Source organism: Patiria miniata, unplaced genomic scaffold (genome assembly GCF_015706575.1).
Source record: "Patiria miniata isolate m_02_andy unplaced genomic scaffold, ASM1570657v1 HiC_scaffold_20, whole genome shotgun sequence".
Classification (NCBI taxonomy): Eukaryota; Metazoa; Echinodermata; class Asteroidea; order Valvatida; family Asterinidae; genus Patiria; species Patiria miniata.
The window spans coordinates 9,745,603-9,772,759 of record NW_024037059.1 but is presented as its reverse complement, the minus strand read 5'-3'; the positions used below and the strand labels follow the sequence as shown (position 1 = coordinate 9,772,759).

The 27,157-nt window shown below is 39.9% G+C and overlaps 1 protein-coding gene across 1 annotated transcript; it reads right to left on the bottom strand.

The window, feature by feature from the left end:
- Positions 1-17,485: 17,485 nt before the first annotated feature.
- LOC119727354 lies at positions 17,486-21,562 on the bottom strand. Its single transcript, XM_038199215.1, has 5 exons — positions 20,146-21,562; positions 19,895-20,023; positions 19,701-19,798; positions 19,365-19,585; positions 17,486-17,585 (listed from the first exon to the last, which is right to left on the bottom strand). Exons 1-5 carry the CDS (start codon positions 21,518-21,520, stop codon positions 17,486-17,488), a joined length of 1,923 nt encoding a protein of 640 aa, XP_038055143.1. The 5' UTR covers positions 21,521-21,562.
- Positions 21,563-27,157: the final 5,595 nt, after the last annotated feature.

Sequence of the window (27,157 nt, the reverse complement as noted above, 5' to 3'; positions counted from 1 at the left end):
ATGGTAGCTTTTTGAGTACCTACTCACAAATCGACAAGGAAATGTCAATACATATTTATATATGGGCCAAACAAATTTTCAATATTTACTGGGCCTTAAACAAATTTTCAATACCTAACAGAATGTTTGATGTCAAAGGAATCCCTTTTAATAAACATTAAGTTGATTTTCAAGTCAGGTTTAAACCATCTAATAAACAATGGACCGATCCAGTAAACACCGCCCCATGGTATTCTGACCAATCACAGCCGTGATTTATGTCCGACATGCGTGCACAAAAGTCCGACATGCGTGCACGCGCGTATGATGCGCGCGGCAGGAAAACACAGTGTGGCATTGGAGAGGAGCACGTGTTAATTTGCCCACGAGCGCAGTGGGAGGGGCTTACTGGATCGGTCCATTAGTTGTTTTCAAGGCAGGTTTTTAGCAATCATAACAACAAAGTTTTGATTTTATTCCCAGACCTTTATTCTGTCAAGACGCGCGGAGAAAACACCGCGATGCGGCCAGACAAAGCCACACAGCTCAGCCCACCGCGCGTTACGCGTTTGGCACGGTCAGATCCTGCTCCTAGCCCCTGCACAACACAGCAACAGGGATAATACGTGCAAATTACCACGTGTCAAACAAGTCTGGCAACGGCCGATCCCGCTCCACACAAAATGCCATCCCCGTACAAAAATACATGCGGTAGTAGACTATCAGTCTGGTTGCAACTCTCGCGACCGTTGTCAGCCACAATTTGCTCGTTTCGCCTCCGTTCAACGTTTGGAGGTACATGTATTTCTCCGTACTTGTGCCTCTCTAATTATTTCAATCGAAACCGTCGGATCGAACACGTACGTAATTTTATTATACACAAACTTGCATTAAACCGTCATGTTTTCTTTTGGATAATACCAGAAAAAAATCACTTGCTGAAAAGGCTTATACTAGACCCCCTTCATTTTTATGCCCCGCGGCGAAGCCGAAGGGGCATACTGTTTCCGCCTTGTCCTTCCGTGGGTGTGTGGGTGGGTGGGTGTGGGTGGGTGGGTGGGTGGGTGTGGGTGGGTGGGTGGGTGGGTGTCCGGACAAATCTTGTCAGCGCAATAACTTGAGAAATACTTAACATATGAACTTCAAATTTGGTTTGTGGATTGTCCTTGGTAATCTTAAGAAGCCTTTTGCATTTGGGGCCGAAAGGTCAAGGGTCAGGGTCACAGTGGCTGAAACAATAGAAATTTTGTCAGCACGATTACTTGAGAAATACTTAACATATGAACTTCAAATTTGGTTTGTGGATTGTCCTTGGTGATCCTAAGAAGCCTTTTGCATTTGTGGCCGAAAGGTCAAGGGTCAAGGTCACAGTGGCTGAAACAATAGAAATTTTGTCAGCACGATAACTTGAGATATACTTTACATATGAACTTCAAATTTGGTTTGTGGATTGTCCTTGGCAATCCTAAGAAGCCTTTTGCATTTGGGGCCAAAAGGTCAAGGGTCAAGGTCACAGTGGCAAAAACAAAAGAAATTTTGTCAGCGTGATAACTTTAGAAATACTTTACATATGAACTTCAAATTTGGTTTGTGGATTGTCCTTGGCAATCCTAAGGAGCCTATCGCATTGGGGGTCGAAAGGTCAAGGGTCAAGGTCACAGTGGCTAAAACAATAGAAATCTTGTATTTATTCTGAGATCATAGGGATTAGGGATTACTTGATATAAAACCTACAGAAGACACTAATGCTGTCAATGAACGTTCCATTTGACCAAGGTACATGTAAGTTGATGTTAGAGTGGTGTTATGTCATGGAAACAGTCACGGTTGCGGGGCATTTGTGTTTGTAAACACACCTGACTTGTTGGATTTTGCATTTGACCATTTTTATGCCCCGCGGCGAAGCCGAAGGGCATACTGTTTCCGCCTTGTCCTTCCATGGGTGTGTGGGTGGGTGGGGGGTGTGTGTGTGGGTGAGCTTGTCTTACATACGCAGTGTGGACTTCCGAACAAAAGACGTCCACATAATGTAGGTAGCACCGACGTTGTGTGGACTTGCCCCACGTCCACACAGTGTTTCCCCATTTCTGGAAAACAGGTTTAGAGGCATTTTTGGGTTAGGTTTATCTGTAGCAGAATGAAGAAAACACTAAAGGGAATCATGGAAAAAAAATTGGGTTGAAAGAGTTTTCACAGTTTGAGAAAAATGAGTTTTTTCACTGGTTTTTCTTAACTACACGAAAGCAATGGAAAGTCCACACTAGTCATGTGAAACAAGTATGGGTGGGTGGGTGGGTGTGTGTGTGTGTCCGGACAAATCTTGTCAGCGCGATAACTTGAGAAATACTGAACATATGAACTTCAAATTTGGTTTGTGGATTGTCCTTGGTAATCCTAAGAAGCCTTTTGCATTTGGGGCCGAAAGGTCAAGGGTCAAGGTCACAGTGGCTGAAACAATAGAAATTTTGTCAGCACGATAACTTGAGAAATACTAAACATATGAATTTCAAATTTGGTTTGTGGATTGTCCTTGGTAATCCTAAGAAGCATTTTGCATTTGGGGCCGAAAGGTCAAGGGTCAAGGTCACAGTGGCTGAAACAATAGAAATTTTGTCAGCGCGATAACTTGAGAAATACTTTACATATGAACTTCAAATTTGGTTTGTAAATTGTCCTTGGCAATTCTAATAAGCCTTTTGCATTTGGGGCCAAAAGGTTAAGGGTCAAGGTCACAGTGGCTGAAACAATAGAAATTTTGTCAGCACGATAACTTGAGAAATACTTTACATATGAACTTCAAATTTGGTTTGTAAATTGTCCTTGGCAATCCTAAGAAGCCTTTTGCATTTGGGGCCAAAAGGTCAAGGGTCAAGGTCACAGTGGCAAAAACAAAAGAAATTTTGTCAGCGTGATAACTTGAGATATACTTTACATATGAACTTCAAATTTGGTTTGTGGATTGTCCTTGGCAATCCTAAGGAGCCTATCGCATTGGGGGTCGAAAGGTCAAGGGTCAAGGTCACAGTGGCTAAAACAATAGAAATTTTGTATTTATTCTGAGATCATAGGGATTAGAGATTAATTCATATAAAACCTACAGAAGACACTAATGCTGTCAATGAACGTTCCTTTTGACCAAGGTACATGTAAGTTGATGTTAGAGTGGTGTTATGTCATGGAAACAGTCACGGTTGCGGGGCATTTGTGTTTGTAAACACACCTGACTTGTTTTGTTATGAATTCTGTATCGTAATATTTTTTCCATCCAAACCAATACAATTTTGTGGGGTCGCTTTTTAAGCGCTTTTAATAAAATGGGCCGTCGCGCAGGTGACTCAACTTTAATAAGGTATGTTTTTTTTATATCGTGACAAATTGTTCTACATTGTACTTTTAACTCCTCTTGTTGTTTAGGTTGTAAGAGCATTCGTGAAGCAGCCGGTCAAAAAAAAATAATTTAATAAGGCCGGTCTCACTAGCACGAAATCCAATGAAAATTTTTTGGCACATATTGAATTTAGTTTGCAGAGTGAGCAAATGTCAACACGTATTTTTGACTTCGCTTTGCGTGAATTAGGTTGAAACCGTACACATGTACATTACTGCACAAATATAATACTAGTCACATCCCATTCCTTCATGCGCTCACGAGGCGAGGCCCACAACATGTTTAAGTATAGTTGCGGTTTTGCAGGTCGGTATTCTGCAGACTGACCGGCCATTCATATTTAAATGATCTCTCTGGCACTGAGCCTGGCCCGGCGGGTCTGCAGAAGATCAGGCATATTCATACCTTTTGTTATTTAAATGAAGCGTTCTGGCCCGTGCCAGGACGGGTTGTCAAGGGCTCTTTTGTTAAAAAGTCTGCAGGATCCTTCAGAAAGAATGGGGTACCGACACCAATTCATTATCGAGATGCGGCCTTATTAATATGATGTACAACTTGGCTTTGTAGGCACTATAGTTTTTGAGATACAAGTGTTTAAATTTTCAAAAAAAATTCAGTTCTGGGGGTTTCTCATGGAGGCCAATCGTCACACCAAATATTTCAATCTGTGAGTGTCGGGTTCAAAATCGAGTTGAATTGACACGGAATGACCCGATTCCAAAATTTGGCGGCCATCTTTGGTGGCCATCTTGGCGGCCATCTTGGACAATCCATAAATCCACACTATTAACAATCCGTTCTGTGTTCACCTAAACATCACTGGCTGCTTAAAACTTTCCTATTCAAAACCTACAAGTCAATATCCGATTCAATCAATGAAACAAGAATTAGGATGGGAATTGTTAGAAGTTTGCAGAAGAGTGAACAGGGTCTCCATATTCCAACAAGCACTAATTGGTCGCCTTGCCATATCAACGCAAAACATCCTACGTCCGGTCCAACGATCATCAAGACACAGCACATACATCCAACTTGCAACCAACAAATAACAGCAATAGAAGACCTTGGGTAGAGGAGACCATTTGGTCAGGTTTGCTGATTTTGATGAGGTTGGGTATGTAGCCGTTCAACAATAATAATAATAATAATAACTGGATTTATAGAGCGCCAAATTGCCAAAGGATACAAGGCGCTGAAACAAAGAAAGAAGAACTACAGAAAGAACAACAGAAAAACAACAAGGGCGTACGACCAGCTATGGTGTGGGGAAAAAAATGGGTTTTGAGAGCCTTCTTGAAGGTTGGCACAGTATCGGAGTTTCTGATAGGGTTGGGTAGACTATTCCACAATCGGGGAGCAGCAATAGAGAAGGCCCGTTCACCCGCGAGTTTATTTGTCCTCTGGAAAACAAAAGATTTCCCATGAGAAGAGCGAAGGGAGTGAGACCCGGTTCGAATTGAGAGAAGAGAAGAGAGGTAATCAGGGGCAGAGGAGTTGAGAGATTTGTAAGTGTGGGCCATAGTACGGAATTGAATGCGTTGTGCAACTGGAAGCCAGTGTAACTGGTTAAGATGGGGAGATGTATGTGTGTAAATGGGCATCTGGAAAATGAGCCTAGCACATCTGTTTTGAAGCCGTTGAAGACGAGAAAGATCTTTCTTTGAGATACCGTTAAGTAAGCAACAGCCGTAGTCTAATTTCGAGAGAAATAAGGCGCGGACTGCATTATGGCAGGCATTAAAGTCAAGGAACTTCCTGATCCGACTGAGGTTACGGATATGCCAGTTTAAGGATCGGCAGAGTTGAGTGATGTGGTCCGACATCTTCATGTATCGGTCGAAAACAACTCCTAAGTTTCTGACTGACAAGGAAGGATGAATTACACGGCCGTTGAGATCGAAGGTGAGGTGTTGGAGACGTTTGAAGTGAGTGGGTGAGGCTGCGATGAAAAATTCTGTCTTGTCTGGATTCATCTTGAGTTTGTTTGTGACCAACCAGGATTGAAGTTCTCTGACACACTGAGATAAACGAAACAGAGAACATTCAGCATCTCCAGGCTGGGAAGGATTGAAAGTTAAGAACAACTGTACGTCATCAGCATATATGTGGTACTGAATTGAGTGACGGCGAATAATTTGACCGATGGTGTGGGAGTAATAAGTGAAGATTTGTGGACCGATGGCAGATCCCTGAGGAACACCATATTTAAGCTGAACCTCAGAAGAGAGGGCATCCTTCACACAGACCTGACTCGTTCTGTCACTCAAGTAAGAGCGAAACCACTGGTGGACGGATCCATATAGACCGAAGTCGTTTGTGAGGCGCTGTAAAAGAATGTTGTGATCGACTGTGTCGAATGCAGCCGACAAGTCGATCATAACGAGGAAAACTGCCTGATGTGCATCAATAGCTCTGAGAAAGGCATCATGAACTGTAAGAAGTGCTGTTTCAGTACTATGAGCAGGTCGGTAAGCAGACTGGAGTGGTTCAGACAGGTTATTGGACTGAACGAAAGTAGCAACCTGTGAGGAAACCAAACAGTTGTGAACAAAACACCAGACGAGCGTTAGCGAGAGAAAAATCTTGAAATCTTGAATCTTGAATCTGAAGGGCTGAACTGTCATTTGATTGGCAAGTTGTTCATATCATTTTTCCTCTTATGTGTGGGATATAGTGGAATCCAAGATGGCGGTTTATCCTTGTTGTCGGGGAACGCTACCGAAATGCAGTAATTTATATGTGGGGATCTGCCCCTTGTAGCTCATACGTTCTACAGTTTATTTCACCTGCGCTTTGTCGCATAGCAACAGGAGTTGTCGGTCATGATTAACCATATTGTTCAGATCAAATTGTCTTTGGGTTAAATTAGAAAACTTTTGAACAATAAGCTTTTATTACCATATCATTGGGAGTTGGACAAAAATTGTGCATGTTGGAAAATGAAAACAAAGAAGTATTTTTGTAATAAAATGCCCTTGACCCTAGTCTTGGAGCAAGAAAATCGGCACAAGATTGGAAAAATTATATAATAATATTCCTGTAAATATCATATAGCGCTTTGTCGCATAGCAACAGGAGTTGCCGGTTCACTTCGTACTTTTATGTAGTGTTCCCGGGCCTGTGCAAGGAGCTAGTTCTTACAGCTTTTGTGAGGTTAATATTATTCTGCACATTTGGGTGGGAATAATATGTAGCATCAATTAACAAATTAGTTGGAATCTTTTTCATAATATTGATTAGATTACAAATTCACCTTATTGAAATAATGATTATTTGTGCATTCTAACGCGCATTGATATGTAATGTAGTCTATCGTGCGGTTGGGTTCCACGGTGCCTGTTCTTTTTCCACTTTGGGACGATTGAAGCTGCAAATGAAGCCCCCAGGTGTGCGGAGAGTTTGTTTTGTTCATCTAAACTGATAAATAAAGCCGAAGTGAAGCTAAGACAAAGCCTCTAGTCTAGTTACATCTGGCCTACCCCTTACCAGGGATTCACTTCCCAAGCCTACGAGGTCCAGACCTCGTACCCCAAGCTGGCGTGCAAATGCCCCCGCTTCTTCTGTCTTCTGTTGTTTGTCCTTTGACCTGCAGCTCTGTCGAGACGAGCCAGGCCAGTGTGTCGTCGTCCAGGTCGATCAGGCCACATTCACCGTGCTGCGGCCGGTGGTTTGGGCAGGTGGTGATGATGTGGTCTACTGTCTGGATTGGTTCTCCGCAGTTACAGGAAGTGCACTCTGCCAGTCCTCAGCTTCTGACTCCAGTCCTAAGACGGTTGAGGGTCGTCAACTGCTTCCGTGGGAGGTCTTGATCGGACATATCCCCAGGGTCGTTTATGAAGCGGTGTAGGCTCGATGGTTCTGCTGAGGTCCAGCGGACTCTCCAGCTGGTCTTTACCCAGGTGTCCATGTGGAACATGGAAAACATAAATTTATTGATTAAAATAATGACACAAGATACAGAAAGCTCAGTTTATTGAACATTCAAAACAGACAATCGACAAGGGGCATTGGATAGTACATAACCCTTGTGGATACTGGACGGTGAATTTTACGATGGCGTGTGGTTTGATTTGATTTATTGACTTCTTACCTCTTCTACCTTTTTTTGTATGGCCTAACGCAACATGCACCTACCACCAGTGCATATGCACATGTATGCATATGCACGTAAAGCCATTCTGCAGCAAAGCCCAAATTTTATTGTAAATGAGTATTTTTTCGTGCCATGCAAGTGATGTATTCGATACAAGCCCTGTATGATCTTCGACAGAATCTAGTCATAGCACCAATATGTGTTGAGATTTGGAATTTGCTAAAGGAATTACTGATCGCTAAAACTACTAAGCGGGGATGTCGTGGAGGTGCAAAGAAACAATGACCCATACAGACTATTGTGAGACAAAGGAGGGCCGCCATTACACCCTTTGGCATTCGCTCAGCCTGTATAATAAAACCTTGTTCCCGTAGAAAGGGCAGAAACTAACAATGAAAAATAGTTACAAATGCCGTCTTTGGTATTATGTATTCCCCGCTCACTGAACAATAGAAATGACGAGCTGAGTGCAATCTTAGACAACAACAACGTGGATGTTGCCACAATAACAGAGACATGGTTCACTGCCGACCAGCAAGTTGACCTGAATAAAATACATGGCTACGACCTTTTTTTCAGACCACGACAAGATTGACGTGGTGGGGCCGTGGCATTATACGCCAAAGAGAATGGCAGGTTGCTCGACGATGTCAATGTTCCAGATAATATCAAGGCACTGTGGGTGTCTCTGCGTCCGAATCGCCTTCCATGACTGTGAAATCATTATCGGTGTCATATATTATCCTCCTCAAAGTCCGATTGCACCGAAAATGATCGACCATATGAGCTCCACCATAGACAACATACTGTCCCAACAAACTGACACTGGAGTTTTTATTATGGGCGATTTCAACCGTTCTGAGACCAACAACATATTTTCAAGAACATTTGCCCAGGTTGTCGATCGACCGACACGCTGTGATGCCATCTTGGACAAAGTTTTCACTAACGTTTCGCAGAAATACCACCCTGTTGTGATCTTACCACCCATCAGCCTGAGCGACCACAACTGTGTTCTCCTGCAACCAAAGGCCTCGGTAAAGTGAGAAAACTCCACATCGCGGTATCTGGTACGTCTTATGCCAGACAGTAACATACGCGAGTATGGATACTGGATCTCCAATCACAGGTGGCCAGAAGAGTACGAAGCTCCCAATACCCAAACCAAATGTTCTGCCTTCTATGGAACCATCCAACAATCCGTTGATCTGTACTTCCCACTGCGAGCTGCTAAGTCACATAAGCGCGACTGACAGTGGATGACCCCACAAATTAAATTGCTCATCGCTCAAAGACAGAAAGCTTTCACAGCAAGAAGCACAGACTTCTTTGGCATCAGCTGAAGAACAAGGTGATTAGAGCAATTCGCACTGGAAAGAAACTACCTACGTCAATAGAGTACAACACTTGAAGAAAACATCTCCAGCTGAATGGTGCAGGCACATTCGGGTGATGTCTGGCCAAACTTCCGGTACAAACAACATCTTTGTCCCCGACGTCGATACACAGAACCATAAGGTGATAGCGGACACCATCTGCAGTCAATTTGCTACTGTTGGCCGTCATTAAGACATGTATTAAAGATGAATGCTCCAGAAGTACCGCCCAAGGAAATATTGATGCATCACTCAGCTACTGATCTGACATGCAACTGATTCATTGTACCAAAGTCCAGTAAAGATGTACCAACAAAGGCCAGCAATGAAATCTGTAGCACTAGCAGATCCTCAGCACAATAAGCTGATAAGTACTGAAATTTACTGCCAAGGCGAGTTAGACTAGTGAAGGCAAAGTTCGAACTGCACAATCAGAATCCAAGAAAGAAGTGATGACTCAGGAAGGAGATCCCTGAAGCAACAAATTCTCCGAACAATAGTCAGATGAAGCAAGTCGGCTTCGCTTTCAGGTCCTTGGCACAAAAAGTCTGGTGTAATATCAGCTGGTGAGGCAGGCCTTAATGATAGGCCTACATATTCCCAAATAGAGCCTAGGCCTGCCACAAATTTCTAGGCCTACTACAGCTAGAAAGTACAGCCTTTCACTGGGCAAAAGATGTCATTCAGTAACAAATCCTTGAATGAAGTCTCCAGTAAATTCAAAATGGCAAAGATGGAAACAAAATCCACAGAGCTAGCTGTTGCACCAGTCTCAAAGCTGTAGGCCTCAGCAAAAATTTCAAAATTATTTTAACCCCATGTGAGCCCAAATTTGCACCTTCTTTTCCCACTAAACCAGCCAACTGCATAAGAGCATGCCCCATTGGCTGAAAGTTTTATGAAACACAAGTTCTAATTGGTCAAAACTTTTTGATCTGATTGGCTGAACAATATACATACATTATGCCTTGGATCCTTTTCACAAAAAGTAAAAAGAATTTTTGGGTAAGAAATCCAATCCAAATAATGTACCTACCAGTATATGCATTGGCAGAAAGCTGTTAAAAAGTACTTTCAGGACATGAACAAGTTTCCCACCAAAGGAGCTTGTATTTTGCAAAATCTGCTATTTTCCACCAAATTCACAATGCCCCTGTGCAAGAAAAACCTGTACTCAACCACACACACAGGCCTTCACATTGTACTGTCACCAAATAAGTAGGCAAACCCTACCTTGAAGAAAAAGGGGTTTCTAGGGTAGGCCTCAAAAGTGCAATGTCCTCTTTGTGAAGGGAAACTTTACACACACTTTCATACATAACCCACAAGTACAGTAGACCTGAGCATGTCATACTACATGGTAATGCATATTCATGAAAACGTTTGCCAACACAACCACTGATTGGCTGACCATGATCAGCTCAGGATCCAAGTCTGCAATGGCATTTTGTGCAGTAAACCCTTTACACATGAACATTATAGGCATGCTTGTACAGTGTTTCTACAAATAGAGCAATGCTACAATGAGTCTTCAAAGGCAAAGATCATGAGTAAATTGTATGGTACTTGGTATTAAGTTGGTTGGTTCTTCTCCTATAGGACTTCCACAAGGGAGTATAACTAGGAGGCCAGAAACACCAGGGCAAACCCCCTTCTCTTAGCGATAAGTGTTACTGGGTTCTTTTACCTGCATTGCAACACACAGGACCTCCGGCTTTACGTCCCATCCGAAGGACGAAGCAATAATGGTTAAGGGCCTTGCTTAAGGGCACAAGTGTCCGTGCCTGGGCTCGAACCCACGCCACCGTTGCCTCTGAAACACCGGTGCTCTTAATCGCTAGGCCATGACACTCCGTCACAGCTAAGCACTTATTATGAACTGCATGCAGCAGATATTAATCTCATGTTTGATACACAAATGTGAGTCTGTGTGTGGCAGTTTCCCAGGACTTATATCACCTATGAATAAATTAACACCTACCAGAAAAAAATCTGAGAATAAAGCATCTGATTATTTAATGACAAAATGTCTATCAAGTGGCAATTTGGAAAAATTTGAATAGATGTTTGTAAAATTAAAGAAAGCAAACTCTATTGTATGTGCCGCTAGGGGGCTCCTTATCGGATGATGGCGTCACCACACTTTTTTTGTGACTGGCATTCCTCACTAAACACTTTCATAATTTATGTGTGCAGTGAAATGCTTCAGCTTTTGAGTTTTATTCAGTTTTTATTGCACCTCTGGTAACACCGGAAGTAAAGAAATGTTTCTCACAGCATAGTCTACACCATCACGAAAAACAAACAGCGCAAACTATTTTGTCAAAATTTGCCCTTAAATCGCTTTAAATTTGCTACCTGATGACGTTATTATGACTTAAAAAAAAAAAGCTATCTTCATAACACGGTACAAGTTCACCCTAGGTTTTATGATCATACTGTAAATCATTCAGAAGAAATTTTACTTTGTTTTAATGTCTTCATTTTGAATTTACCTAACTTCCTGTAGACCCGGAAGTAAAGAAACAAAAAATGTTTATCAATTCATCTGATTACAAGGTGTGAACGTAATTGATCGTTTTGTTCAAGAGTTAAAGGTGAAAGAAGATGGCAATTTTTTCAACGAAAATCGCTTGTAATTTGACACCCGATGACGTCATCAAGATGTCAGAGTAATATGCACCACTCATGATGAGGGTTGATACATGTTGAAAGTTACAAGTTCATATATACTGTTTAGCAGAAGACCCACGGAGAAATATTGTCCAGAAAAAACAAAAAAACAAAGAAGGTATATCAGAACAATTCTAACTAGAGGTTCACGTTTGTTGAGTTACAAACGCAGAGTGGTCGGGCGGACAGCCTTTTCATTATACACTGCCCAGTTAAGTTAGGAATATATGTTTATGTAAGAACAAAGGATCACGAAAATAAATCCCTTCCAGTACAATCAATTATTTTGTTACAAAAATGTATCTTTAACGGTGTGATAAATTTTAGTAATCATTCTATGTACACAAAAAAGTTATTTCTGTTTTGATGACGTCATCAGTCAAAAACGGTAAGTGAATACCAATAACTTGGATAGAAGTGGTGCCCTCTGTGGCAGCACCCTCTCGTAAGTCTGACAAATTAAATAGTTGGGTGGGTAGAAGGGGGTATTGTGCACCCTCGGAAATCAACTTCTAATCAACGTCTGTAGATCAGAAAAAAATGCGTAGAAAATGATTTGCTATGTTAAAAAAATCAAAAAATGTCCCACGTATTGTTTTTTTTATGCGAATTAGTGCCGCCATTACCGAAAAATCTATTTTTCACTATATCTTATCAATATTGCGGAAAACTGAACGAATTAGGTGTCTAAACCCATGTTTTTAAGGTCAGAGATCACAATAAAACTATTCTGGAAGTGACCACATGTGTCTGTGGCATAGGAATATGCAAAGTAGTGCCGCTAGTACCGAAAAATCATGTTTTTAGCATATCTCGGACAATATAGCACATGACTACACAAGTAAGGTGTTAACTAATGTTTTGAGGGTCAATTATCATTAGAAGACCATTCACGAAGTAACTATGTGTGTCCTTCGCAGGTAAATATGTAAATTCTAAAGTGCAGATTTATCCGAAATTTGATTTTGAGTGTAACATTAACTGAACATAAGGTCGATGTGTGTCGTAACAGAATCATGGTGTCCTACCAATGTTTCAGATAGCGTTTCATGGTTAGACCACTATCACCCTCCAATAAGACATAGAGACCATACATGTACATCAGGTGAAGGAATTGTGTGCTATGTACATGCGAAAATTCCATTCTTGGTGTTCAAGAATTTAGCTGAAGAGAATGTCTAGTCAGTCTGGCTTAAATTGCAGCCCCAACGTCTTCCGCGGCTGTTTAATCCCATCGTGTTTGCAGCAATTTATCAGCCCCATAACGTCAGAGACAAGCATAACTAGAGTTTGAAGCAACAAACACACAGTGTTGGGCTAGAGGTTTGGCTTTTTCACATTGTTAATTGTTGATTGTTGTTGTTGATTGTTGATGTTGATTGTTGATGTTGATTATTGATGTCCATTGTTGATGTTGATTCTTGATTTTGATTGTTGATGTTGATTGTTGATGTTGATTGTTGATGTTGGTTATTGATGTTGATTGTTGATTTTTGATTGTTGATGTTTATTGCTGATTGTTGATTAGTTCATGATGATTGTTGATGTTGAGTTGATGTTGATTGTTGATGTTGAAGTTGTTGTTGATTGTTGATGTTGAAGTTGTTGTTGATTGTTCCTTGTTGATGTTGATTGTGGACAGTTGAATGTTGATGTTGATTAATGATTATTGATGTTGATTGTTGATTGGTGATGTTGATTGTTGAACGTTGATGTTGATTGCTGATGTTGGTTATTGATGTCGATTGTTGATTAAGTTTATGGTGATTGTTGATGTTGATTGTTGATTGATGATGTTTTTGATTGTTGTTTATTGATGTTGGTTGTTAAGGTTGATAGTTGATTGTTGATGTTGATTAATGATTATTGATGTTGATTGTTGATGATTGTTGATGTCGATTGTTGATTTCGATTGTTGATGTTGATGTTGATGTTGATTGTTGATTGTTGATGTTAATGTTGATTGTTCATTGTTGATGTTGATATTGATGTTGAGGGTTAAGGGTTGAACAATACGGTTAAGGGTTTAACAATACGGTTTGTAGTAATTATACAGACAATAATTAAAAAGAGTTAGGTGAGGATCTGCACGCGTATGCTGCTGTAGTGTAAACTTATCGAGTACAATAGCTACAAAAACCCATTAAATAGCTCATATCTCTAAAAGTAAAGGTCGTACACCATTTGTGCAATACAAAAAATTGCTCATCATACACTCTTTACCCCATGCGCATGTTTTTAGAAAAAAAAGCGCCCAATTAAAAAAAAAAGTGCCTGATTGCGGGCCCAATCTCAGAATTTCATATGACGTCATCCAAAGTAAAAAATGTGCTTCCATTAAGAAGTTGTCATGTAAATGTATACAATACACTGCTAAACACTTAAAATACATTGGTCTATCAAACAGCCATTACACGTGGCTCAATAATTAACATAAAACAGTCGTAAAACCAGACACTTGGGGAACCGGGGGAAACCCCTTTTGTTCGCAATCATCCCCCATTTGCTGTACACACGCCATACCGTACAATGTACATGGCATTCATGAACCTTCCAAGGCGTATGCGTTGTCAACTTCGAATTTCAAAGGGGCTGCAGGGCATCTTCTAATTAGCTTATCGTAATGAAACCTGGGGAAGTTTTAGACCTATTATTAAATTGTCATTTGAAGAACAAATCAAGATTAAATCTGTCAGGGTTGATTTTCCAGGAATTTTCAAAGGAAAAGAGGTCTTTGCATTCTAACTTCCGGTCTGATGATGTAATCAATTTTTTTTTTGCGCACCGGTCTTGTTTGCATTAAGGACATCATATATATTAAATTTTGAAGCGATTACCGCAAATTTCACCACAGACATCAACTGAAAATGCGTTTTTGACATTTTTTTAACCTGCCGCTAGAGGGCGCTCAAACACTTCATGGCATCACATTTTTTTGGAAAGGTCATCCCAGCCAGACACTAACATTATTCAAAGCAAGTTCATATCTTTTTCCACTTTCAAATAATTAGGCACTTCCGGTTTCGACCGAAAGGAAGGGTTACGTGATTTGACACGCACATGATAAAATGAAGATCATGTATTATCATGTCGATTCCCGGTCTCTCACTAGAGATTTTATATTGAATTTCAAAGATTAAATTTATTGTTTTTGGAAGTGACGTCACGTGACCCATGATGACGTCATAATGATGTAATCACACACAAAAAAACATCTCCAGTGGGTTGTGCATTCATGTTTTGACAGTTGAAGTTCATATGTTTTCATTTTGACAAACAGTTCTGGAAATGAAGTTGCTGAGGAGAACAATAAAAAAAACCCAGTAAATTCTAACAATAACAATAAGAGGTTTGCGTTTGTTGAATTACAAACGCAGAGTGGTCGGGCAGGCAAGTTTTTCATTAAACACTGCCCAGTTAAGTTATGAATATGTTTATGTAATGTGGCGATCCGACTTGAAACAAGACTTCACTCCGCCTTGAGACAAGTCTGTTGTTTATCGTTTACAGCGTGCCGTGTGCAACATTGTGCATGTAACCACATCACTGCTACCATGCCGTGCATGTGCTTAGGTAAAATAAGCCCATAAATGTAATTGATCTATCTCCATACAAATTATTAGACATAATCAATATTTGTAATTAATCATGATCATTACCTTTGAATATTCCTGTCATAATAATAGCGAAACAATGTTTGTAAATTGTTATATTATGCCGGATATGTAGGCCCAGTACTGTAATCTTACGCGACGTGCTTCGGCACACTACATGAAACCGTCCTCTCTCTTGCTGGAATTCCCTTTATAAAGAAGTAAGTTCCACTTTCTCTGCAAATCTCACTTATTTTGCACATTTCATTCACCGAAATATCTTATTTTGAGCTAACCATGTTTATGAATGCAGGTTCATAGCACATGTGGACCGAGTGTAGGCTCAGACCAAAATCAGAATCTGTCATTTTTGACAAGTTTTCTGTGTAGCACTTTCGGGAAACTGTGTGTGAAGTTTTGTGTGAAGATTAATCGTGTGACTTTCACGTGAAGCATACGGTCGTTTCATGTATGGTCTCAACGACTATTTATGTATTCGCTCTGTGTGTTGTTTACACAGGTTGACTCTTATAAGTGGAGAGAGCAGGTCTGCACGGTGCTCATAACTCAGATATTTACTCATAATTAACTCAGACTACATTTTGCTCAGTACATTTTACTCATATCATAATTAAGCTCATAACTCATACTTGAGATTTAACTCTATAGCTCATATCCTAAACTGTATTACACCATAATTATTTTGGGTACGTACACCTGGGCAATATATATTGCTGGATACTTGTTTAAAGCAAGACAGTGAGATAACTATATTTCAATATTTGACGATATTCTTGTAAGCTGATGTGAAATACATATAGTTCACCATTGCAGATTTAGATGAATATTTGTACTGATATAGTGATACAGTGCTTACATGTAGAACATTTACACTGTGATAGCTGAGCATATGGCAGGTTCTTCAAAATATAGAGCATTTAACAACCTGTCATTGCATTTTTCAAAAATTAATTTCAGATGTTTCAAAACAACCGACATCATGACATACATCTTGAAGTTCATAAAAATGCACATGTAGGGATAGTTTAGGCAGAAGTTCGCTTTTTATTATCGTTTTGGTAAGTATAGTAATTACCAGTAAAAATCAAGGCAGTTTGTATCTTTATGTAAAAGTTGTCAAGGTAAGGGCTTAGAGACAAAAATGTTTTTTTGAATCACGTGCCCATAAGTAGACTTTCATATAAAATTAATGAAATCACAGAAAACAAGACCCATGCAGAAATTCAGTTCGACAAAGAAACACATAATTTTGACAGAAAATCAAGGCAAAAACTGCCTTGTTTTTATTTAATATTGGCACAATTCGAAAACGATTCACCTTACATGTTTTTCGGCCAACGTACATTGCATTTGTGTAAAAGAATCCATTTAGCATGCTCTATTAAAAAGATTCATATTCTGAAACATAGTAGTTTCGAACGTCAGAATTGACGGAATTTTGATGACGTTCGATAATTTGGACGGACTTTGAATGACGTTCGAGAATCGTTTTCATTTTGACGCACAGTCGGCTTGACAAAGGATGTTACATATTCCAAACGATGTTCATTGCAGAAAACAGAATAATGAACGTCACAAAGTACAATTCCAGAGTTCATACAGTCAGGTTTACGACAGTTCCACCTGCACCCCACAGAAATTAATAATGACACGCACACCCCAACCCAGAATTGGTCCCGGGCATCGAATACTGTAGATTTTTGTTATCGACTGGTACCCTGCAAGTCACGTGTTTTTTGCACAGTTTTTGTGAAGAAGAAAAATTGACGATCGGAGGATCAACGGCTGAACTAACCAGATAAGTTTTTAGTTGACGGAATTAGCATGACGTTCGAGAATTGCTGTCACGTCGTTCTTTGCGGGTGAACAAGTAGTTTTAGGCGCAAAGTGATCATATTAAATTGTGTAGTCAGCTCACTCAGCTGTATTAACGGAGATAAAAAGTTAGGAAAACTCGGGAAGAAAAATCTCTATCTTGCAATCCTGTGCACTCGTCTCTAAATATTAGTTAGCGCGGCTCGCACACGTCATGCTATTTCTATCAAGCAACTTTGACGACAACGCATTATCCGTGAGAAGGTTGGAACCTGGTGGGAAACGTCCATTGAATTTGATTGGGGTGAATAAAGGGTAATGACTTACCATTATGCAATTAAAAGGGTTGTTGATACTTCACGCAAACGCATACGAATGCGAGCTAACCGTGAAGACGTCATAATGGAAACTTGCGCAAAATGAAACGTTATTCAAACAAGAGCAAATCCGTCATTCGCCGCGAAATCAATCTGCCGTAAAACTTCACTGGCTGGCTGGGCATTCCCGTTTGCGTGAAGTAAGGACATGACATATCGTGAAATAATAATCATGTTTGCAGTGGGAAGCGGGTCAGGTCATCACAAGAATTCTGCAGGTTGGCGAACTGGCAGCAGTGGTGGGTCGCATTGTACGGCATCTTCACGAGGCTGAGCAACAATAATTTTATCAATATCAAATCCACTAAATTTGGAATAATTTATCAAATGCAGAAATTGCGTGATATTTTCCTATGCTTCAACACCCCTACCATGGTGTAGATTTTCGCAAATGAAAAGAACACTTGCAGATTACCTAGTCACCTGCCATGTTCTTCAAAAATACGAAGCAAATCGAGTAAAGAAATTGTTAAGATTTGCGAAAATGTAAATTTGAACACATTTCAACTTTAGAAAGTCATCCCACAAGCAATTAAATCACCGCTAAGTTCACTTGGCACTCACGTTTGCATGAAGTATGAACAAGACTTATCATGATAATTGAAATGCTTGAAAGGGAGCAGACCATCACAGCAATTCTGCTGTTTGAAGTAACAGCAACAATAATTAAACATACTGATATAAGATTTGAGGCTTTGCATGGTGGGGTATCGGTATCGTTTCGGTTTTGCGGTAACACCATGTGGTAATAACTACTGCTTAGAAGATATTAGTTCTGAGAAGAACTTGTCCTGCTTATTATCAACTTGCTAAGTAGTTTTTGTTCTGTTTAGAACAGTCTCCTGACGATGACTAGAGCAGGCTAGTCGAAACGTTGAGACCAAAGACAAGTTCTTTTAGAACTTACAGCAGGACTGTTCTAAACAGAACAAAAACTACTTAGCAAGTTGATAATAAGCAGGACAAGTTCTTCTCAGAACTAATATCTTCTAAGCAGTAGTTATTACCACATGGTGTTACCGCAAAACCGAAACGATACTAATAATTAAACAACAATAATCAGCAATAATTTTAATAGCAACAAACTGCAAAGTCCGGTTTGTACTTCATGCGATCACGTAACCATGGACATTGGAGGCGACAATTTCCGCTTCCGTTCACGTCCACAATGAACCGGATTTTAAGAATATTGCGAAACATTCAAACATTTAACACTTGAAGTAACAATTCGTCACCGACACCACGAAGTGACCTTAACCCCCGCGAAGTGGAAAATGTGTGTTTCGAGATACAAGCGATTTAAGTTGGTGATGTTTTGAAACGGTGATCTGAACATCGTAGCCTCCAAATTCATATTTTTTTACATTGTCTGAAAGCTGGGATCTTGAATGTCACGTTCATGTATGATTTTTATTGAAAACAAATAATATTAATGAGTTATCAACTAATTAACCTTAACGTCACTTCGTAAAAACTCTAAAATCAGAATACGCGCTGTTCGAGTTTTCACGAAGTGAGGCTAACCATGTGTATTAGCTAATGGGTTAGCGCTACTTCGTGATGACGCCAGAAGTGAGTCGCGCGTATCACGTGACATTTGTGTTACTTCGTGAAAACGCAAAACCCGTTTTTAGTGTGCAAGCAGTTTACATGCAAAAGAATGGTATGGTTCACTTCGTGAAAACGCATTTTCTGGTTTTGACCTATTAAGTTGCAAACGCTCATTAATGTTAATTAATGTTTTGACAAAACTAATTAACTATGTGTTTAGTAACTTCTTGAGGTGATAGATTATGTGTAATTAATCACAAATCAGGAAAAAAATCGAAAACGTAAAATATTGATTTGTTGATGTTAGTGTCACTTCGTGGTGACGGTGACGAATTTATCGAAGTGTCAATTTATAAATTCACTTAATATTCACTGAATAACGGCATTTCGTTTTATATGGCCTAAGCATATACCACTACAACTAAGGGGCTTTCTATGTCACTGTTACTGAACACGCTAGATTCATTTGACTGTTTATCGATGCTCGACCAAACTCACAGTTGATTTGAAACATTAAACGTATTAATACAACGATTGCGATCCTCTGATGTAAGGGTCATCTTGATTCTGCTTCCTATAACCGTCCATTGTGGGTCAACATGACAAAGATAATCACAGCGGTTCTGCCATGACGTATCTTCATTGTCGGGCCATACGTAGTAGGAGCCTGACTTTGAGAGATACGATAGACACATTGCCGTCTCTGTGACATCCATCACCTGTAAGAAAAAAAATAAAAATCGAAAGTCAGCAGTCTTTGCGAAAAAAATATAATGCGCTTAAAAGTATTGTCTTACATGTTTGTTTATTTTTGAAATGCTTACTATGGCCTACCTTCGCTAAGTACCAGTCAGATGTACCTCGCTTCCCGTGTAATTTAACAGCAACAAAGTGACCACATTCTATGGCATTCGGTCGAATGGAGGCTGGATCTGATGTAACAATAGACAAGGTAAGTCGCCTGATTAAACTTTAAAAGAGGAATACAAAAACATTGCAGGAGGACGCAAAACGAAGGCAAGTATTACCCGAAGGCGGGGGTACAGGAGAGGCACTCCGAGAAGACTGACGAATTGGAGCCGATTGCGGTTCATTTACACTCTCCGGCTCTGATCCTACGGACGCGTCATTTAGTTCAGTCGCTGCTTTCGACACTCCTGCAACAACATTATTAATACACTTAAATTAATAAAGAAGAGAAGTACAAGGGTAATAAAGAAAAGAAATATGTCACGGAGAAAAAAATGTTTAAAGTAATACAAAATAAAAGCTCACTCACCTTTTCTGTTCCTCGCGTGTACATTTCTGATTGCTTTTAGGCTCAACTGCTTTATCTCGAACTTGCCTCCAGTGTAAGTCGCGTTCGTACACATTTCGTTGTTGTTGAGAAGGCACGGGAAGCAAAAGCAGGACAATCGGCGCACCTTGAGCTTATAGGGGGCAGCAACCTGAATCTGATGGTATCCACGAGATCCCTTGAGTGTGGTGACATCGGTTTCGGGTCTCTCTCTGCTAATTTCATCCTTTGCCACGTACACAAAGGACCGTTTTGAATACATCGAATCACTGGCCAAATTTGCACAACACCACCCCCACATATCCTTAGCTGAATTAATCACAACTTTGCGCCCCAAAATAGCTTGATCAACTGCTCGATTTACCACCCCAATTTCTCCATCGCCCTCTCCCTTTCCATGTTCGGATCCAAAGTAGTTGCGTTCTCTGGCATCTGACGACAAGCTTAGATCGGCAAAAGTACCTTTCCCTTTATATTGACTTTGGCACCCGTCACTCCAGAGCACTTCTTTGTCTACTTGTTGCATGTTGCTTGCGAGGTGTTGCGAGGCCATGTTCAGGTAGTGTTCAACTGCGTGGTAATCATGGCGGATATCGTCTGAGAGAAAGATCATAGAGTCCCGAACGAGAGTGCCATTTTGTCGATAATACATAACGACTGGGTGCATCGTTATCTGCATCTGTCCGTAGTATGCAGCCTTGATCTCATCCTGGTAGAATACCTTCCTGTTTTGCCCAAAGTCCATAACCATCATCGCCCAATTTTCAGGGAGGTGTTCTTTCAAGTTCGAGTACTGCCGGTGCTGCCATCTTGCCGTGACAATGTGCTTTACAAACGAAACACCTTGAACAGGCCTCTCAGCATCGTTTATTAGTTCCTCAAGAACGTCGCCCATCGACCCTTGCTTGGTTTTAAGCACACGGCGTGGTTTTCCTTCTATGACCTCCACTCTTTCCCAATGGAGCCAATTCCACGTTCCCCTTGCTTCTTTGATGACAGGCTCGTACATCTTTCGTATGGTGTCACCCAAATTGCCACATTTGTCACAAGTACCAAACACGCACTCCTCATTTTGAAATCTCTGAGAATCTGAAACCGGACACAACAACTTGTTGACAAACTCGTACTCATCAGCTATCTTCACGACTCCACTTGTTGACTTTGTTGTGTTGATGACTCTGTTAACAACCATCAGCTTGTACTTAATGTTCATGCAATAAACGCAAGTACACACTTCGTGGTGAACCTTTGACAGCAGACGAACATTCTTGGGTCGTAAGAAGGTGAACTTGGAGTAGCTCACTCTCGAGTCGGGATACTCTTTTTGAAACATTCGGTGGGCGGCTGTCAGTGACATTTGCAAGACATGTCCAGGACCGTGTTTGGTTGCGTACCTCTTTAGTGGTAATTGCCTAGAAATATCTTCCCGAAGATAAAACGATGTTATCTTCTGTCGCAGATGAACTGACATCTTCCCACGTCCCACATGTCGTCGATTTCCACTGGTGTGTATCGCTCTTCGGATTGTTCCGGAGTTTAGCTTTAAATGTTTGCTAATTTGTACTTTGGTTGCGAATTTGATTGAAGCACAGGCGAAATGCTTTAAAGCTTCCCTGCCCCCTTTGTTTTGCTTTATTTTTTCCGCTATTTCCTTTATTTTGGGACTGAATGTCGTTGCTTCGGTCAGTCCCTTGTTTTTGAGAGCCTTCTTTTTTCGCGGTGAGGAGTTTTTGACTAGTCCGCAGACAACTGATGCAAATTTTTCAGGTGATTTGGGGAGAGCCTTTCGCGCCTTTGTTGTGTGATTTCTGAGAGTTTTGAGTGACTGGTAGCCTTGACGTTCAGTGTTCTGTTTCTGTTGCCGTTCTTGTTCTTTTCTCAGAAACTCTGCTCGTTTTTGTCTTTTCCGGTTTCTATCCTTTTCCTTGATTCTTCTTAGTTTTTGCGGCCTTTCTTTGAGCCTTTCTCTCTCTGCTTGTTTTCTCTCTCGCCAGTAGGCTTGTTTTGCTTCTGTGGCCGCTCTTGTTCCTGTTGTTGGCGCTGTTGTTGGGGCTGGTGTTCTGTCCATGTCACGTGGTTTCCTGAAATTTATTTTCACTTTAGGTGGATTCTTGTTTTGATTATTTTTCTTCTTCTCCATGTACTTCTTTTGCCTCGCTCGCCCTTGTTCGCGTTTTCTTTTTAGTTGTTCGAGCGCAGCTACAGACGGTTTTCGTTTCGCTAAATCTTCTTTAAATTTGTCCCTACGTTGCTTGGCAGCCTTCGCTTGCGATTGAAGGTATTCCTCATATTTTGGGGGATTGTTATGTTTCAGTTTGTTTCGATAGTATGTTGCCTTGCTCATGTTTGAAGATGAAGGTAAGTATTACGGGTGGTTAGTAAGCAGATGATTTTGGATATGGGATTGGGATGGTGTTAGTGCAGTGCAGCTTTTGAATGAAGTGAGGCTATGAAAGGTGGGGTGCAGCTGTGGTAGATGGAGATGGATCTAAAAAAAAAAAAGACGAGCGTGAACAATAAAAAAAACCAAATATTTAATAACAATTCATAATGAATGCGTGCAAATGAGACTTTTGTTAAAAGTGTTTTATTTTGGCATTATTTTCTAACTTTCAAACACCATGGCACACCCAATTAAAAGCTGTGAAATTCGTTTCGCCGTATATACAGTTTTGCCCGATTTCCGGACACTTTCCAATTACAACCTGGTACATAATTATATATTCAAGCTACAAAATTTAATTGACAAAAATGTAAGTCAGTTTCAGATGCATCCATTGAGAAATATTCATAAACCTCTAGGCGTACCCAAATAATAATACAGTTCCGATAACGTACGCCTAAAACTGCACTTAAAACTTTGATTTTTTTAAGATAAAATTTGGGGTAAATTATTTCCCCTAAAACAAATGGTTTACGAAGTAAATGCCATTCAAGAGCTGAAATATATCTTGAAATTTGATCAAAATCACATTTTTTTTACTCTTAAAACAAACACACTAAACCTCTCCCTCGGTTTAAAGAAACCCAGAGATGGCATTTTGATTTTTTCCGTCAAAATGACGCTCGATATTACTATCCGTCAAAACGTGACTGACGTTCGCGTCATATTTTACAAGTCTGTCAAATAAATGACGTACGCAAAACAATCCGTCAATATACTGACGTTCGTAACTTTCTTTACCTGATCACGCGCGCGTATAACGTTTCCAAGTATGGCCGCTCACGCCGCGAACTCTCAACGCACTGCGCCGTGTTTTTAAGCCCTATTTTTGTCTCCAGAGCATTCTGGAATTGTCTTGCCAGAGTTTATCTGTTCTCGATCGTCATATTTATCGTACGTCAGATATTTGACAGATTTTATTCAAGCTGATCTATCGTAATATACGAAAGTGTGTGGAAGTTTGGAACTTACCGTGCGTGATGCATCAGCGATGTATGAAAAAGAAAGTCGCTTAGTATTATGGGTCGGGTCAAGGTTCATCACGTGCACAGCAGCTAAGTTTTTATCGAACGTCAGCGTCTTGTTGACGGACAAATATATTTTCTCGGTACACGAATTTGAAGAATTGTTTGCGTGAAATGATAAGTAAGTAACATGGTTATTTAGATATCGAATTAATCTGTGTAATATAAGGTTTCTGACACGAAATCGCCAACTTCGTTTGATTTTTTATTTTGTCTCAAATTTCACGTGTTAAATTTTGTTGACAGTGTGACGGAATTTCATGACGTTCGCAACTGATTTAATTTATAACGATAATTCCGTAGAATATTAAACATTTCGAGTTTCTTTTTCGTTTGTATACTATTAGAAGACATCATCTTCTACATCGACATATTAAACAAAAAACCTTTACCGTTAACATCATGATGATTGGAAAACAGTTAACTGATGAATTCCTTCCCTGGCCTGAGGGACTTAATTCCGTCAAAAATGCTGACGTTCGGGACTCGTTTTTGAAAGTTCCAGTTTAAGTGGAGGGACTTGAAGAACAACGTTATAGTAAATATAAATTTAGGTGTCTTTCAGCACATTTCACAATACAAAACATTTCTACAACGTGCACTTTTGAAAATCGGAGTGTGTCAATTTCAATATTATTTATTGCACCACAATTCAAGGAACCTGCCATATCTTTGACATACTACACATATTGCCAAATATTCTTGATACTTTTGTTGCTGGTGGCCCACCACTGGTGTTCTTTGGCATAAGCTATGGTATAGGGTTTTATTATAGCCTTTGTGTCTTAGCATAATACTTGTCAACATCCTTTAACTGATTTGACGTGACAGATATTTTACTCAAGCTTAGAATATTTTAATTGACTGATTGCTGGGTAGTATTAATTTCTCTCACTAATTGTCTTCAATTTACTCAAACAAAATTAAGTTTTATTAATTCATTGGAAAACATCTTGACAGTAAATATTGCCTTCAATTCGTGCTCATTTCTGATTGTTTTTCCCCTTTAATTGCCAAGGGGATCTATTCTCAATCTTTAAGCGGACTTACCACGTTAGGCAGCAATTACCCTACGCGTAACCGTGACAGTAAGAACAAAGGATAGCGAAATTAAATACTTTCCATCACAATCAATATTTTGTTTTAAATGCATCTTTAACGGTGTGATAAATTTCCATAAACATTCTGTGTACACATGATGATGTCATTATTCAAGAACGGGAAGTGAATACTGATTTAGTTCGGAGTGGATAAATGTTGACTGTGAAGTTTAATAAGGTGTGAAAATATGGCAAATGTGAGTGTATGTATTCATAACACCTAACTTCCTAACTTGATGACGTCACTAGTATTTGGAAGCAAAAGATGAACATTGTAATGGATATCGTTATTTGGGCTACAAAGATATACGACATGAATTCAATTTAATAAATGATCGTTTTTAAATTCTCCTTGAAGTAACTTCCTGTCTGATGACGTCATGAATTTGAAACCATGCCAAGTTATCTGTTGTTAATCAAAGAATATCAAGGGGCGATTTGGTTTAATTTGAACGGATGGTTTCCAAATTAAAGGAAGCAAACACTATTTTATGTGCCGCTAGGGGGCGCCCTTTCGAATGATGACGTCAACCATTTTGTCAACACATTGTTTTTTGTGTCTAGCATTCCTCACACTTTCATAATTTATATATGTGTAGTAAAATGCTTCTGCTTTTGAGTTATATTAGTTTTTTATTGCACTTTTCGGTAACACCGGAAGTGAAGGTCAAGAGGTTCTGTGTCCGACAAGAAGTGTTTCTGAAGGCATGTTCTACAACCTCACAAAAAAATGAACACAATATTCTAATTACCGTAGTTCAAAAGATACAGCGCAAACTATTTTGTCAAAATTTGCCCTTAAATCGCTTGTAATTTGATACCTGATGACGTCATGATGACGTAACAAAATTTATAACATCTTCGTAACATGGTACAAGTTCACACCATGTTTTATGATCATACCTTAAACCGTTTGGAAGAAAATTTGCTTTGTTTTGATTTCAGGCTAAAGTCTTCATTTTGAATTCACCTAACTTTGACCCTCCGGTAGACCCGGAAGTAAAGGTCAAGCGAGTTAACGTACATGACAAAAAAACGTTTATCAATTAATGGTCTATCTGATTACTGAATACAAACATCATCGATTATTTTGTTTAAGAGTTATAGATGAAAGTAATTGGTCACTTTCCAGCTAAAATTGCTTGTAATTTGACACCCGATAATGACATCATGACGTCAGAGTAATATGCACCACTCGGGATGAGGGTCGATATATATTGAAAGTTACAAGTTCATACCTTGAACCTTTTAGGAGAAAACCCGTGGAGAAGTATTGTCCGAAAAAAAGGAAAGAAAGAAAGAAGATTTATGAGAACAAATCCTGACAGTGGTCGGGTTGTGCCTGACCACTCAAAATGCAAAACAAAACAAAGCAAATATCAGAATTTCTTCTAGTTACAATGTTCTTCCAACAGTTTCAAAACAAGTTTTGCCCTTTTTCATTTTGCAGTTTCTTCGTGATGAGCTCCAGTACAAGACTGACTTTGAACGTCAGCACACATTGCATGGGGAAGATAAATTTATCAGTGTTGATGACCTATGGATTGCCTGGAAATACTCTGAAGGTTTGTAACAAGAAATTACACATGTACCTTTATGGACTAAGCAAAAAATAGCTGAGAACAGTCATAAAACAATGTGAATCACATGACAGTTTGTAAATTGTTATGCTAAACAAATTTTTTGGGCGTTAAGCATAAATGTACTGGTACATGTATCTGTGCATGCAATCTGTACATCTCTCAGAAATACATGTATAGACTATTCACAATAAGTTTACATAATGTACCACAGAGAAGTCCCAACAAAGATGATGTCATGTGCACACATAGAGGGTTTATGAAAGAGTTGCTGTTTGCAAACTCCAGCCCCATCCCATACATTGCACGTGCTAGCATGCATGCACAACTTTCCTCATAATGTACATGTAGCTCTTTTGTATCAATGTTGGAACATGCATATATAATTTTTTCCACATATTTTTTTCTTCCCACTGTATGTTATGAGGTGCATATTAATCCTAGGGTTTGGTTGTACTACGTTTGCGTAAATTTTGGCAATGCCACGGTTATTCCCTTACACTTGTTGTATTATTTGACATTGTGAACGCTGTGGTAAGTTGACCTATCATCATGTACATGTATTTTCTTTCTTGCATAAACTAGGGTGCGATTTTTACCCCTCAGCCGAGAGGCTCGAGGGGTATTGTCATCGCCTACGGCGTCCATATGTCTGTCCATCCAGGCAGCTTAGTTTCCGGATAATAACTTGAGTTAGAAATGTTGTTTGGGATTGTAACTTCCCAAGGGGGTTGCCCTTGGGAGTAGGCAAGTTGGGATTGGTTTTGGGGTCAAAAGGTCAAAAGTCAAGATCACCGTGGTGAGTGAACGGTAAATGGTTTCCGGATGAAAACTTGAGTTAGAAAT

What these genes read in the sequence shown, in the direction of transcription:
- LOC119727354 (XM_038199215.1), bottom strand. Translation starts at nt 21,520, where the DNA reads ATGTCACTGACAGCCGCCCACCGAATGTTTCAAAAAGAGTATCCCGAC. An exon ending in TCCTGTACCCCCGCCTTCGG is followed by an intron (nt 19,799 to 19,894) that starts GTAATACTTGCC and finishes TTGTTACATCAG; the next exon opens with ATCCAGCCTCCATTCGACCG. An exon ending in TTTAATGTTTCAAATCAACT is followed by an intron (nt 17,586 to 19,364) that starts GTGAGTTTGGTC and finishes ATTGTTGCTCAG; the next exon opens with CCTCGTGAAGATGCCGTACA.